Here is a 14,557-nt window from a genome sequence, read left to right on the forward strand (position 1 = left end):
AGTGAGAGAGAGAAGGGAAGAAGGGGGCCCTCTGTGAGTCCTGCCTCGGCTTCCCCTCACACAAAGCAGGAAGTGATGCCCTCCCTTGTGGCCCAGGGGAGAGCACTGCCTGATGGCTTTTTGGTTTGATCTGTGGTGGTACCAGGGATTGGCAATGACTATTCCAGCCATTGGCAGACTTTCCATGGGTTTGGTGTCCTCTGCCCCAGCATGCCAACCCTTCCTCTTTGAGTAGGTAGAGTCGTGGAGGAGAAAAACGTGGTGGGCATGCGATTCTGAGCTGAGCTGGCAGGAGAGAGGGGGAAGAGGGGAAGGATAGACTATACTCCTCATCAATGTGCAGGAAACACCCCCACACACACAGAACTTGTTCTGCTGGCTGGGTTCACCCAGGGGTCACATGCTGCACACTCCAGGAGGAGGCCACCAGTCTGCTCCAGGTAGTTCAGAATTCAGGACTCTTCTCATTGCTAAGCTGGGCAAGAGACAGTGTTCTCAGTTTTTGGTTTTCCCCTCAGCCAGTATTACTTCTCTTCATATACACATGGGTTAGTGCCTGGTTACAGAACACAGGGTTTTACACTGGTGTGTGTGTGTGTGTGTGTGTGTGTGTGTGTGCACATGCGTGCATGTACAGAGAAAAGCCATGACTCAAGAGAGTGTCAGAGAATCCCCGAGTCACAGAGGGGTGGGTAGCCATTTCCTTTCAGCCTCATTTCCCTGAGGCAAACATCCTCTATTCAGGCTGCTATGAGTCCATTCCTAGGGCACCTACACGAATCCTGTGTCCAGTAAAAAAGAGTTGAGCAGACGAGGCAATGAGTGGCCTCATCATTATCATGGTGAGTGGCTACACCACCTGGGTGGATGGTAAGGGGCCAGCTGCCTCAGAAAGATAGCACTATTTTGAACACAGAACGTGAACCAACTAGGTTAACTCCCCCTCAAACCGTTGATCTGATCCGTCCTTCTTAGCACACTGTCCTTCGCCCCAAAGCCAAGGTTCAGAAACAGACAGGAAAGGAAGCCAGGAGACCTGGAAGGACTCTGCTGGGTGGTGGCCCCAGTGATTCCTAGCTTGCCAGGAAGTACTGAAGAGAGAGCTCCCTGGGCTCTGCTTCCCAGGCTCCTGGGGATCCTGGGTTTGTCTTTCAGCTTTCACTTCCTCCCCCTGGATCCTGGATCCTGGAAGCCAGCAACAGTTTCTGAGCTGAGAACTGATGACCAAACACGTTAGCCTAAGGGGTCTAAACTAAACTCCTCCCCTCGGCCTTCCACCCCGGCTGCTGCTTTCAGTGCCTAGACCTCCTGATGCTGGAACTTCCGACCCAAGTCTCACCCAGCTCGCCCATCTCCACACAACCACTCTGTTATTTATCACTTAGTGTGGATTCAGCTGCTAACCCACAAATTGCTGATTTGGGGGGAGACGGGCGCCTCTCTGCTTGAGACTTCAGTTCTCAGAGTAAGCAGGATAGGGAGCATCTAAACCATAGCGAAGGGGAGCAGCGTTGGGAAGGTTGAGGACCTCTGCCCCAGATAGTGACTGTATCTAAATCCACATCTTGAACTTTTTAGAACAATCCCTGATTTCAAATTCTGTGTCTCCCCAATCAGATATTTCTGTCCCTTTGAGCTACTTGTTCCAGCAATGGGATGGTTGTTTACCAACTAATCGAGATAAGAATCATTTTGATCTTGGAACAGGCCTGGAAACTGCCCCCCATCCCCGCAACATCAGAATGTATAGTTCTGCTCAGTGGGACACAGTACGGCTGGGGCCAGGGGAGGCGAGGGTCACTAGAACAGCCTCTCCTTCCGCCATCATCCCCCTGGAGTTGGCAGGAGAGGGGCTTACTCACTTGTGCAAAGCAACCACAGCGCAGGTCCCACCTTCTCCAACATGGTCTTGCTCATTTTCTTCCCCAAACTCAGGCTGGAAGTGGCAAGGCGCTGGACAAGTCTGGGTTGACTGGCTAAATGACAGCAGCCTCTGGCCTGGCTCACCCTGAAGTCCCCGCTGCTCTCCTCCTGTTCACCTGTGCCAGACTGGGCGCACATGCCCCGCCCTGTCGACAGACTGGCAGGGGAGCTCACCAATGGGCGAGGCGCACACTCCACCCACTCTACCAAAGGCTCCTACAAGAGTTGTCCCCAGCGTTCCGTGGAGCCAGCCTGCTTTCTCCCTCCTCAGGAGAGGTGCAAAGTCCTGGGCTTCTCACTAGGTGTGGGCCTCTCACGTAACTGACGGGAAATTGTAATAAAAAGGGAACAACCTCAGAAGTAGGGTTCCAAGCTAGTAAAAGAAGGGCGTTGTCCACGTTTGCTGAGGTGCGTTAAGACTCAGCACTGTATTTTTCTACACCCACCCCTTTCTTCTCTGACACCCACACTAGGACAGAGACCCTTCATGGAGGGCGCAGGAAGTTCCTGCACTCCGGGTTGGTACTCTGCCTGGGAAAGCGGCAAATACACACAAAACAGAGAAGATAGTTATGTCTTCGCTCTCCTGACTCCGTTTTCAACACCGAAGTTGTGTATCCTCTGAATACCTCAGTTCCAAAGCAGTGAGGTATTTATCACCTTTAAATGTAACAGATTGGCCACAGCACCTTGAATCTCAGTTCTCAGAGGCAGAGGCAGGAGGATCTCTGTCAGTTTGAGGTCAGCCTGGCCTACAATGTGAGTTCCAGGACAGCCAGGGATACACAGTGAGACTCTGCCTTAAAAAAAAAAAAAAAAAAAAAAAAAAAAAAAAAAAAAAAAAAAAGACAGGCAGGTAGGCACTATAGGAAATAGCAGGAAATAATTCTCCAGGAGAGCTCTCTGATCAGGTTCTGCCACAGACCTCTATACATTACAGAATATGCACAAATGATCTTATGTCATTTAACAAAATAATCTGGCGTTTTTCGCATTCGTACACACAACACCCCTGACTTCTGTTTAGTGGGTAACAATATAGCAGTGATGTCCTCGCCTCCAAGTTTGTTCACATTTCTGCTAAGATATTAGTCTTGAGCTTCCTGGCTTCAAGAGGCTCTTTGTGTTCCTGAAAAACCCATTGCTTCTGGGTACAGTGATGGCTGCAAAGACTTCCCTGGGCGTTGCCCTGTATTCTGAACTCCCCGTGTAAATTACCCATAGCAGGCTTTTCTAGCTACTAGACTTAGTCGGCTCACAGAGGTTATTGCTTTCTATTTATTACCCTTCGCTTAGTCACACTGCTGCGTTCTCTCATTGTATAAAATACTTTTTCAGTTCCAATAGTTTATGACACCATTGCCAGATTACTCCTCCTGAGACACAGTCCCTCTGACATGGGGTCTCTGTTCTGGCCCTATTGCTAACTCCGCAAAACTTAACAAATGAACATCTATCTGCTCCTCAGACTGTTCTTTCAGGTGTGGTAGGATTCATTCTTCGACATCCCCTCCCTTCCAAGAATTACCTTCTGAGTGTGTAACCTCTGTTCTGACTGTCCTTGGACATTTCTTTAGAGCACAGCTCATTCTTCCCTGCCCCAGAACTGTGAGCTCCATTCTCTGCAGTTCCTCTCCACTGTTACCTCGGTTATATTTCATCTACCTCATCCTTTAACCGCCTGCTCACACATCGTTTCCCCCACGACGCCTTTGCTGCCTTCCCAGTTCTGGAGGGCTTTGCTCTTTCCTATGGCTCAGTGCAGCGTTCCAAGTTTCTTGTAGACCCAGAACTACACTCTACCTTACACTTCAGTTATATTTAGTCCTTGTCTCAAGCCTCCTAATAAACTGTGAGCTCATTCATTCATCCAGCCAATGTCGTTAGATGGGGTCTAGCTAAATGGGGACCGTTCCATCTAGCTAGAAAGACGGGATGCTTTGCCCTATGTGTCTAACTAGTTCAGTCTAGTACAGGGCCGGGGGTGTAGGAGGTAATTAGTAAACGTCTACAAACGTGGAGACAGACGGGAAGATGTACGGATGAAGGTGTTGTTATTCCATTGGCTCACTTTAAGAGCTAACCACGCCCATCCCAGCCACTTTTGACCCCTCCCCTCGCTGCCATCTTCCTCTCTCTCTCTCTCTGGTGTGTATGTGTGTGTGTGTGGATGCGTGCATGTGCATATGTGTGTTTGTTTCGTCTCGTATGTACCTGTGTCTTTGTTTTCTCTCTGTTTTCTCTCCTTTAAGCAATAAATGTCTCCCTCTTCTTTAAATAATACTATGTCCTATGAGCCTTTTATCCGCCGTAACCACCCGCCTGACTCCCCGGCTGCATGGCGCTGCAGGGACTCACGGCCATCCTTGCCGGACTCCGTGAGCCGCCTGGGACTTTCCATCAACATATTTATCATAAAAGAACAAAAAGTGTGATCACAGAATGTGGCAAGGTTGAACTGGAGACCTCTGGAAACCTGAAGACAGATGAATGGAAGGACGCGGAGTCTTGGGGCGTCTAGGATGCGAGGGTCAAATGTTGGGTTACTGGGGATGGTAGGGGTGGTAGCAGGAGTGTCATGAGATAGGGTGGGTTTATGAAGCTCTCAAGATTTTTATGTTGCCCCTAGTTACAACCAAGGGCCATGAATGTTGAGGCAAAGATGTGAAGGGGGTACAACTTGCCCACTGTATGGTCCTTACACATTTCTGTTAAAAATGTCAGGTCGGTTGTAAGCTGTGACCTCTCTTTAAACATACCATGGTGCTCTCCCCACACCTGTCTATCAAGGACTAGTCTGTTCTGTATAACTGGCATTTTTCATTCCTGGACCTCTTCTAGATGCCGTGAAGCCAAGGAAAGTTTGTTATGACAGAAGTGCTGATTTTCAGGATGAGCTTTGAATGGGCAGCCTCCGGCGGGGAGGAGACACGTTTTCTTTAGGTCCTTCCATCCACTCCTAAACTTCAGTGTCTGAGAATCAGCCAGGAGGGAAGGGGTTAAGTGAAGCCTGCATTCCTTCCTCCTGTAAGCTGCCGCCCAATGGGGCCAGAGGCTAAATTTAGAGACTAGCTAAGGTTTCTTGCTAACAGCTGTCCCTCAGAGGAGCCCTCCTGAAGAGAGAAAGCTTGGTCCCTCTCTAGCTGGAGCTTCTGGGCATTTTCCTGGGGTCCTTGGCCCTCGGTGTGAACACACCAGTCAGAGGTGAGTGTTCATCCTCTCCAGTCTGCTGTGGTGAGCTGGGACTTAGATTTAAGTGGGTGCCAGTCTGCCCTGACTGTCAGGCCACAGCCATAGCTGGGACGTCAGGGACTTTTTGTGCCGTAATAGGTTGTGGGGATAGTACCTCTGCCCAAGGCCTCGACTGACACAGTGTCACTGAAGGGGGCCTGCTGTCCCTTATAGTAAAAATAAAGGGTGTGCACATTCACGTGGTTGGAAGGGGGTCTATGAGTGTCCTTTTTAGTCTGGAAAATTCATTGTCTTTTAATCTCCTGCATTACAGTTAAGATAAACTTTGGCTTCCCTCTCTACTTCCCTGGTACTTCTATAAAAAAGGAGGCAAGTTGCACTTCTAAAATATTGTGTCACTTCATGGTGTCCTGCTAATGATAGCTGAGCTCCATCTTATTGGTTTCCCTGTGGGTCCTTTACCTGCTGGGATAGTAGCATGCAGTACCCTCCCCTCACCCAGCCCACCAAGGTGACATTGGCGACACACCCCCTCCCCCAACAAAGCCTCTGGAATTCCCTAGCCAATCTTTCCCTGTCAAACAGGCCAAGGCTGAAGGCTATCATGGCGACCGGTGGAGCCCCAGAGGAGGAGCAGGTAGTTCCAAACGAGGAGGATGAAGCCCATGTGAGAGCTGTGCAGGCCCACTACCTCCGGAGTCCCTCTCCAAGCCAGTAAGTGGGCCGTGCTGAGTGCCACACATGTCCCTCAGCATGATTCTGGGGTTTACTCTCCATGATGGCACCCTGACAGCATCGAGGCATGGTGAGGCCAGACACTGGTGTCACCGGAATATGTGGTGCCTGCTGCAGGCTGGCATGGTGGGGGTGGGGGGGATGACAAACACATGGGGAAGGACCAAAGGCTTCTGGGAAGTGCTGCTGCTGGCCTGAACCTGATTATAGGAATTTGGCAGGTCTACCTTCAGGGTGTGCTTGATTCACCAGGATCAGGGATGGGGTGAGCGCTGAGATGACAGAAAACGTAAGAGGGGAAATGAAGAAGGAAAGGGGCCATGGGCCAGGTCTGGGTACTAAAATAATCCTGCGTCCACAATGGAGCTGCTGCTTTCCAACTAGAAACACCGTGGGGCAAATGGCAGGTTGCCAATGCAGAGACCAGCATCTGCTAGAAGAGCCCTGAGCTCTCTAACGGAATGCCATGGGCTGTAGAGATGATTCCCTGGGGAAAGGCGCTTGCCGCCAAGGCAGACCACCTGAGTTTGATCCCCGTAGTCCACACAATAGGACAGTGCTGACCCCAGCATGTTGTCCTCTGACCCCCACATACGATCCATAGCATATGTATTCTTCTCCCTCCGCACACAGAAATAAACAAGTGTAATTTTAAAAATCAAAGAAAGAGAATCAGGGTGTGGCGGCACGTGTCTTTAATCCCAGCACTTGGTGGGGTGGGGGGGCAGAGGAATTCTCTGAGCAAGGCCAGCCTGATAAACAGAGCGAGTTCCAGGACAGCCAGAGCTACCCAGAGAAAGCCTGTCTCAAAAAAAAAGAAAAGAAAGAAAAAAAGAATGACTAAGACAACAGAGCTTTGCCCAGGGTGCCGTTTCCTGGAAAGAAGGCCACCTCCCTTGTGCTCCGAGTCCACCAGCTGGAACTCAGCAAGGCCCTACTTGCTTGCCAGGGTTGATAGGTCCCGGGTCCATGGGCCCAGGGAGAAAAGGAACTGAATTTGTTTATACCCAACAGTCTCGGCCACAGGGTGCCCCTTCCATGAGTCTACCCACATCACCTTTGTGCCCACACAGAACACTGTGACTGTCTCAGGTCCGAATGCAGCACCCCCTGGTCTCTCCAGGATGACAGGTAGGAAGGCGTCCAGAGGCGATGTGGCTGTCCTGTTCCTGGTGAACAAAGTGACTCCAGACTGAAGAAATTTAGTTGAACCAGGAGGAGCCCTTTATCTCTAGCTCTGGCCTTTGGCTCCCATGCAACAGCGCTCTGGGTCTTTCTTCGTTCATTGTCTTCTATTGCCACGTGTGAAGTGGGTGGGAAAGTGAGGCTTCCTTGAAGACTCAATGGCCTTTGCACACTAGGTCTTGCACATGGAAAATTGGAGCATATACCACCCCAAAGTTCATGCTTGGTTTGTTTTATGATTTTTTTAAATGCTACAAGATCCCCGGCAGCAGTATGTAGCAGAAATGCTGTAGTTCCCAAATGGTGGTAGCAGACCATGTGGCGGCTGACAGTGGACCCTGGGAGCAGCGAGTCCCAGGCAGAGACGGCTGCCGGTCGGTCCCGGAGCAGTAGCTGGTCCCAGGCAGGGAGACACATGGCAGGCAGGCAGGAGACAGAGACATGGATAGACATGACATGCAGAGTGAGGTTGAATATTTATTCAGGGGGTTATGGAGGGGGAAGTGAGAAGGGGGGCATTTGGGTAGGAAGTCGGGAACAGGTTGCAGTTTCCAGTGTGGCTGTTGGAAACCGCTGTCAGAGGGTCCATAGCTAGTGTATAACTAACCAGGGCAAGAAGCAAGGGTTGGATATAATCAGCAAGGAAGGAAGGAAGAGCAGAAAAGGTACAGCAAATAAGAAGGAAAAGTAGAATGTGGGTTTAAACACATGTGTACATAATTGCATTAAATCTGAATAGGTCAAATATTCCAATTAAAAGACGAAAATTATCAACTCCCTTTTTTAAAAGCCCAAGTGCTGTCTATGACAAGGAGATAAAAAGGCTACAGAGAGAAATCTTGTATTTTACTGATTGCTCAGAAGTCAGTGACATAAACACAAAACAGTGAGTCGTGGTGATAATTTGGCACCTAGAAGGGCACAATGAAGTGATCTTGCCTTTGGTCTAAGATATCGAAAGCCTGAGCTGGAAGAATTTGAGGATTAGGATTTCTTTAAGGCAAAGGGACCTCAACAGCTGGGGCTGGGTGTCATAGAATGTCTCACGGTCCTGTTTGTGCTGTGGCTGTCTGGGCTGCTGTTCAGAACGCCCGAGGATATCTCTCTATGCAGTTCATCCACGTGGGGCACTTTGTCTGCTAAAACTGCTGCTAAATGCCAAGAATTGTATTCCAGAGAAAAAGACAGAGTGTTTGAGTTTCCTTATTCCTAGACCACAAGATACACATCTCTTCTGTTATGCTTCGCATACACACACACACACACACACACACACACACACACACTCCACAAAGTTTCAAAGGGGATAATATAGACTCAGTACCCAATCAGAAGAGTTCTAAGGTTGCATTCTAAAGAGGAGAACTAGGATCAGAAGCACTGTGGTCATCTCTGAAGGATAAGCTCAGCTGCCACAAATACAGACACAAACAGGAAGGAAGCCAGTGAAGCCCAGACACGGCAGAGTTTAAGATAAGCACGTTAGAGAAAAAGAAGGAAATGAGATTGAAGCTTCAATCCACAAGGAAAACATAATCACTTAAAATACCTGTGACCTAACAGCGTAGCCTCAAAATACATAAAGCCAAAGCAAAAATAAAACAAAAATCCAGGCAGGAAGGATGGCTCGGCACTTAAGAGCACTGGCTGTTCTTCCAGAAGACCTGGGTTCAATTCTCAGCACCCACATGGCAGCTCACAATGGTCTGTAACCCCAGTCCCAGGGGGCACAACATGCTCTTCTGGCCTCTGTGGGCACTACACACATCTAGTACACATACATTACATATACATATACATAAAATTAATTAATTAAAAGAACTGACAAAAGTAAAAAAGTTCACTATTTTAACCAAATATTTTAAACCTCTTATTAAATGATAGAAGGATATAAATAAATTATGAAGAATACAGATATATTCAAACAAAGTTACCTAATGGCTTTTACAGAACATATACAGGTGTGTATATGTGTGTGCATGTGTAATGTCGTGTGTGCCTGCCCAACTACTTCAAGATATTCACTCTCATCATTGGCATATAGAATATTTACTAAAATAGATCCATTAGTGGGCTATGCATATACCAACAAATTTCTGTGATCATAGCTAAATTGTGGTAAAAAAAGAAATCAATTAAAAACCCAAATAAAACGAAACCACAGTTTACTACAACATCATGCTCCACAGCACACCTAAAATGAAAAGCTGCTGTTGGCGACATTAAGGAGGGTGTGAATGAATCAGAACTCCCCTGCATTGCTGGTGAGAGTGTGAACTGGCAGAATCATCAGGAGCTTTTGCGTTCTATCTACGAAAGTTAAACACATTGGCTCCCCTATGACATAGCAAGCTCACTCTCAAAACATCCAAACAAAACTAAGAAAAAATAGGCACCAGAATATATACTCTAACATGACGAGCTATCCAGCTAACACTAGGCTGGATAAATGAAGTCAGTTGTATATAAATGCTGCCCTGGAGGACGTGTATTTTATTAACTGTCTCCTGATGTGGGTAGGCTTCTCAGATTCTTGGCTGAAGAAGGCAAATAGCAAGTACACGCAAAGTAAGGGAAGCCATTGAAATTGGGGCGGGGAGACCCAGTTGCATTGCTTTGTAGCAAGTTAGCCTACTACAAAACAAAAGCACTTGCTAACACTGAAATTACACCTGGGTGGGACCCTTAGCCCTGAAGCAGCCAGGTCCCCTTCCCAGGTAAAACTAGGATGAGCCTAAAACATAAGTGGACTCAGATGAGCATCCTTCAGACATGGTCCAGCACCCACTGCAGATTTTCTCTGGTTCTCAATGATTGCTGCTGAATCCCACTGGTTTTGGTGCCCCTCTTGGTTTGTGTCTACTTACAACTCCCTGTAAGCAGATCTCAGATCAGCTACCATTTTCAGATGTTTTCAAGGAAAACACACAGATGATGATGCCCTGTCATCCCAAAGTCTGAAGCGTGAGTTATTATTCTGTAATAGCTGTAAGCACAGGTGTTTGTGCAAACAATCCCACTGCATTGCATAGAATGAAGCTTGAATCAACCCTAATGAATGCATTCAGTGTGCGTGTGTGTGTTCGTGCATCATCATGTATGGGAATAAATGTGCCCCTGCATCTAAAGGCCAGAGGTCAACCTCGGGTGTCATTCCTAACGCTCCGTGCACTTTGTTACTGAGACAGGCTCTCACTGGCTCCGCTGGCTGCAGTGTGACCCTCCTGCTTAGTCCTCCCCAGGACTGGGGTTATAAACGTGTACAATGCCTGACTGTCTACACAGGTTCTGGGGGTCAAACTCGGGTCCTCAGGCTTACACAGCAGGCACCCCCCTAACTGAAAAGACAACTCCTTGACTAGGAGAAAACACCTGCAAATTACATATCTGACGAAGGATTCATACCTAGAATATGGTTATTTAGGCCCTCAAAATACAAGGAATGTGTTTTTAACTCTCAAAATTCAACTTCAGATGTACAAAAGGTTTGAAAATATGCTCCCCCAAACATGATATACATATCATCCACAAGCATGTGAAATTATGCTCAAAACCCTTTGTCACTGGAGAAACTGAAACAAAGCCCGTAACCGTAGAGTACCTGGAATGAAAAAGACTACCCCCGCCCAGCTGTTCACGAGGGTGCAGCAATTAGAACAACCTTAGGCTGGAAATACAGCCTGCGGCCGTTTCACAAACCGTCATTTGTTACAAAATTGCATGCACACCTGCCTAAAGAGAGTCCTATCCCTGCACGGTCCAGCCATTCTAGGTCTGAATTGAGACATGAAAGCTGAGTATCACGGACAGAATTGTACATGTGTGTTCATGGTAGCTTTATCCTAAGAACTCAGAAGTTTGAAACAGCCTAAAAGTCTATCAACAAGTGAGTAAATAGTCACACTCATAATCAGAATACTATACGGCAATAACAAAGCATGAAGTATTAAGTCAACATGTGGCTGGATCTCGAAGTCATTATACTGAGTGAAAGCAGTCAGACAAAAGCGAGTGTACACCCTATGACTCCATGCTTAGAAAATTGTAGGAGTTTTTTTTTTCTTTTCGTGTCGAGAGATTTTTATAAAGGGAAAGGAAAAGTAAAAAGAAGGAAGGGGAGGGGGAGATGATGGGCCTCTGGGGACAGGAGCGGCAGAAAAGAAGAGAGAGGCAGAGGAGGGAGAGAGACAGAGAGAGAGAGAAAGAGAGAATATTCTAGGAGTTTGAACTTAACTGTGTATTGGCAGAGAACAGATCGGGGATTCTCTGGAGAGCACAGGGCAGGGAGGGGTGAGGTGGAGGGCTTATATAGAAGTGTGATACAGCTATTAGGGAGGATTGATAAGTCAAACCTTAGTGCTCTCAAATAGAAACGTATGTCAAACTCACCATATACTGATATGTACATTTTAAATGTGTGTAGTTTGTACATAAATTTAGTCTCATATAAATCTATGTTTTAAGTCATGGGAGCAGGGAGGACTCATGTAGTAGGCAGAATAGCTCCACGGAAAGAACTTGGACGTTGTTCGGACCAAAACACAGGTCAGGTCTGCTCTTCAGCTTGTCAGTCATAGAATGTGCTATATAAATAACAATCAGGAACAGTCATTTTTCTCAGTGATTGGGAATAGACAATACCGCGTCTATGAACACGTTTTGGATATTTGATAAATGGTGGTCTAGTTCCTTTTTCCTCCAAAGAAGGATCTCTTTCAGTTATTCGCAATATCAATAAATTTTTTCTTGAAGAAAACTTGCTCGCCCTCCAGTGAGGATATCACATTTGTCTGATTCTGCTGTAAGCAAATGCTGTGTTCTCATCAGCAAAGCATTGCTTCTGGCTCTGGATCCCCATCCTGAATGGTCCTCCCCAAGATTCCATACCTCTTGCTTTAGTGCTTTAGCTGAAGGTTCAGGTCTTTCTAAAATATATACACCAAGTATATATATATATATATATATATATATATATATATATATATCATATATCAAGCAGCTTGCCAATACTCTTCCTTGTGCGTTTGTCAAGACAGGGTCTTACCGTGTACCCCAGACTGGCCTCCAGTTGCCTGTCCTCCTGCCTCAGCCTCTCAAATGCTGAGATTACAGGAAAACATCACCGCACCCAATTGAATACTTCTTGTACTTGTTTCCTAGGGTTCTGAACAATCGGTGTGGCTAAAAAGTCATAAATATGCTGTCTGGTAGTTTAGGAGGCCGGAAGTGTGAAATCAAGGTCACCATGACTTGCTTCCTTTGAGGCTGTAGCTGAGACCCCCTCCCTTCTCTTCCCCTAGGTTTAGTTGACGGTAGCCCTTTCTTTTCTTGTGGTAGCATTAATTTCAATCTCTGTCACCTCTTATAAGGACACTGATCATTGGCTTTGAGTATCATCCTAATCTAGGGTGATTTAATCTTAGTAGATTTCATTTAATTACATCACCATGATGCTTTTTTTAAAAAAAAATAATAAACATGTACAGGCTCTGGGGGACACAGCTTTGCAGTACAGGGCACCCTCAATCCACTACAGCCCTAGATCCTACCCTAGAAGACCAAACTTTTCTATAAGACAAAGACAGTGCTTTGCACCACTTCAACGCATGCTCCAAATGGCCGCTGTCAGCACGGCAACTATAACTGCGTCTTGATGGGCAGTGTGCTTGTGGTACCAGCAGAAAGTCTCCACATTGCACCTCATCCGGGGACCTAAGAGCCTGACCAAAGAATGTCGATAATGAATAGGCACGGAAACCTCCATTTCTAACTGAGGCGGACCCTGGCATAGAGCACCTTAGGTTCCAAGACAGCCCCTGGGAACCAAACTCTCCAAGGGTGGAAAAGCCTGCAGATTTTCCTAGGAATTCACGAGTTAACAGTGAAATGGAAACCTCTGTCCAGTGTAGTAACTTACTGAGGGCTTCTCCCTCGCCCATAATCTCCATTTTACCCCCTAGCTACCTGAAGAAATCAGGGTGCACACGAACCTCTGCCCACTTCTCCCCTATCAGTGTGGACCTGGCATTGCCCACAAAGGCCAAATCTAAAAGGGCACCCCTCCTCCTGAGACTCTGCCCCTCTTTCATCTGCAAGGGGCGTGCTGGCTGAAAGTGATTAGCTGCAGGTGGGTCCGGTGGGAACATCACCGCTCCATTCTGTCACTAGGCTGCCTGGCAATTGCTTTAGTGCATTGGCTTTCAAACTCCACTGTTTATAATCTGCAATAGAACAAACCCTTCATATCACAACCCAATGTCTGCACTATACATATACAATTTAAAATGTCTTCCCAAACCACCCTTATCCTTACATGGAATGGTGGTGTCCGCTCCCCCTCCCCCATCCTCTTCCCTCACTCCCTACCTCTACCCTTCCGTTTTTCCTTCCTCAGACACGGGGCATCACCCACTGAATTGACTTTCTGCTGCACAAATGGGTCATAGTCTGCAATTTTGAAAAACACAGGTTTAAAAAAAGCGGCCGAGTCTCCGGCTCTGGGTGAGGAAGTCCATCAACTCCCCTTTATTGTTCTCTTGCAATTCACCCTCCAGGCTCTTTTAGCCGCTGCCTTCCTGATCCCGTGATGAGGTATGTATCGATCCTAGATCCTCTTTTTTTCTGCCTGTCCTGGAACAGCCAGCCTCGCTGCTTTCTAATCAGGGTGTGCGTGTCATCTCACTCCATCTCAGGAATACTGGTTGAGGCACAGATGTGGTCATAAATCAAAACCTCAAGGCTGTCATCTCACTGACCTTGCAAGTATCAACAGGGCCACTGTTCAGGCCTCTCTCTCTCTCTCTCTCTCTCTCTCTCTCTCTCTCTCTCTCTCCTTTCTTCTTTTCTTGCAGTTTGGGGTCTCTGCAGAATGCAAAGTCTTTTTCAGTTTCATGCACCCCTCCTTATTAGACTTCATAAACCGTGTCTGTGGTAGAACAGTCCGAGGACCGTTTGGTTCTTATTTCCTCATGGCAGTGGACTCAGAAAAATATCGGTGTCCATATTATCTAGTGCATTCCACACCCTGCACTAGATAATGCTGAGCAACCAAGGACAGACTTAGGGGGGATATCTGCTTTTGCCTTTCTTGTTTTCCTGTTATGAAGCTGACAACGCTGCCAAAATGGTGATCCTCTGTTTGCTGATCCATTAGCCAAGTTCAGTCTTTACATCCAGGAATGGGAATAAATCTCAGCCATTTTTGGTTTTAAATTTTAATTTCAAATCTTTCTTCAGAGTCTCAGAGTTTAGGTACATTCAGGACATCCTCAGTTCGTATGTTAGTCACTGAAACCAAGTCTGAAAACTGGCTGTGGTGGCACATGCTTGTAATCCCAGAACTCAGGAAATGGAGGCAGGAGGAGTCTGAATTTGAAGCTAGTTTAGGCTACACAGAGAGGTCAAGCAGTCTGAGTTACAAAGCGAGAACAGGTGTCAAAAAACAAACAACAGCTGGGCAGTGGTGGTTCACACCTTTAATCCCAGCACTCAGGAGGCAGAGGCAGGAGGATCTATGTGAGTT

At 47.1% G+C, this 14,557-nt stretch overlaps 2 protein-coding genes across 2 annotated transcripts in view; one reads left to right on the top strand and one right to left on the bottom strand.

Annotated features, from left to right (window-relative positions):
• Window positions 1-2,076, bottom strand: part of Gpa33 (glycoprotein A33) — a 36,044-nt gene extending 33,968 nt beyond the window's left edge. The window contains exon 1 of the mRNA XM_048421520.3: window positions 1,863-2,076. Within this exon, the coding sequence (XP_048277477.3) occupies window positions 1,863-2,061 (199 nt within the window). The 5' untranslated portion in view covers window positions 2,062-2,076. The remainder of the gene's footprint in view (window positions 1-1,862) is intronic.
• Window positions 2,077-5,093: 3,017 nt separating this feature from the next.
• The window catches only part of Styxl2 (serine/threonine/tyrosine interacting like 2), a 30,009-nt gene continuing 20,545 nt past the window's right edge, over window positions 5,094-14,557 (top strand). The window contains exons 1-2 of the mRNA XM_048421619.3: window positions 5,094-5,127; window positions 5,701-5,829. Coding sequence (XP_048277576.3) covers window positions 5,720-5,829 — 110 coding nt within the window. The 5' untranslated portion in view covers window positions 5,094-5,127; window positions 5,701-5,719. The remainder of the gene's footprint in view (window positions 5,128-5,700; window positions 5,830-14,557) is intronic.

The sequence above is a fragment of the Myodes glareolus genome, chromosome 5 (genome assembly GCF_982192425.1).
Source record: "Myodes glareolus chromosome 5, mMyoGla1.1, whole genome shotgun sequence".
Lineage (NCBI taxonomy): Eukaryota > Metazoa > Chordata > Mammalia > Rodentia > Cricetidae > Myodes > Myodes glareolus.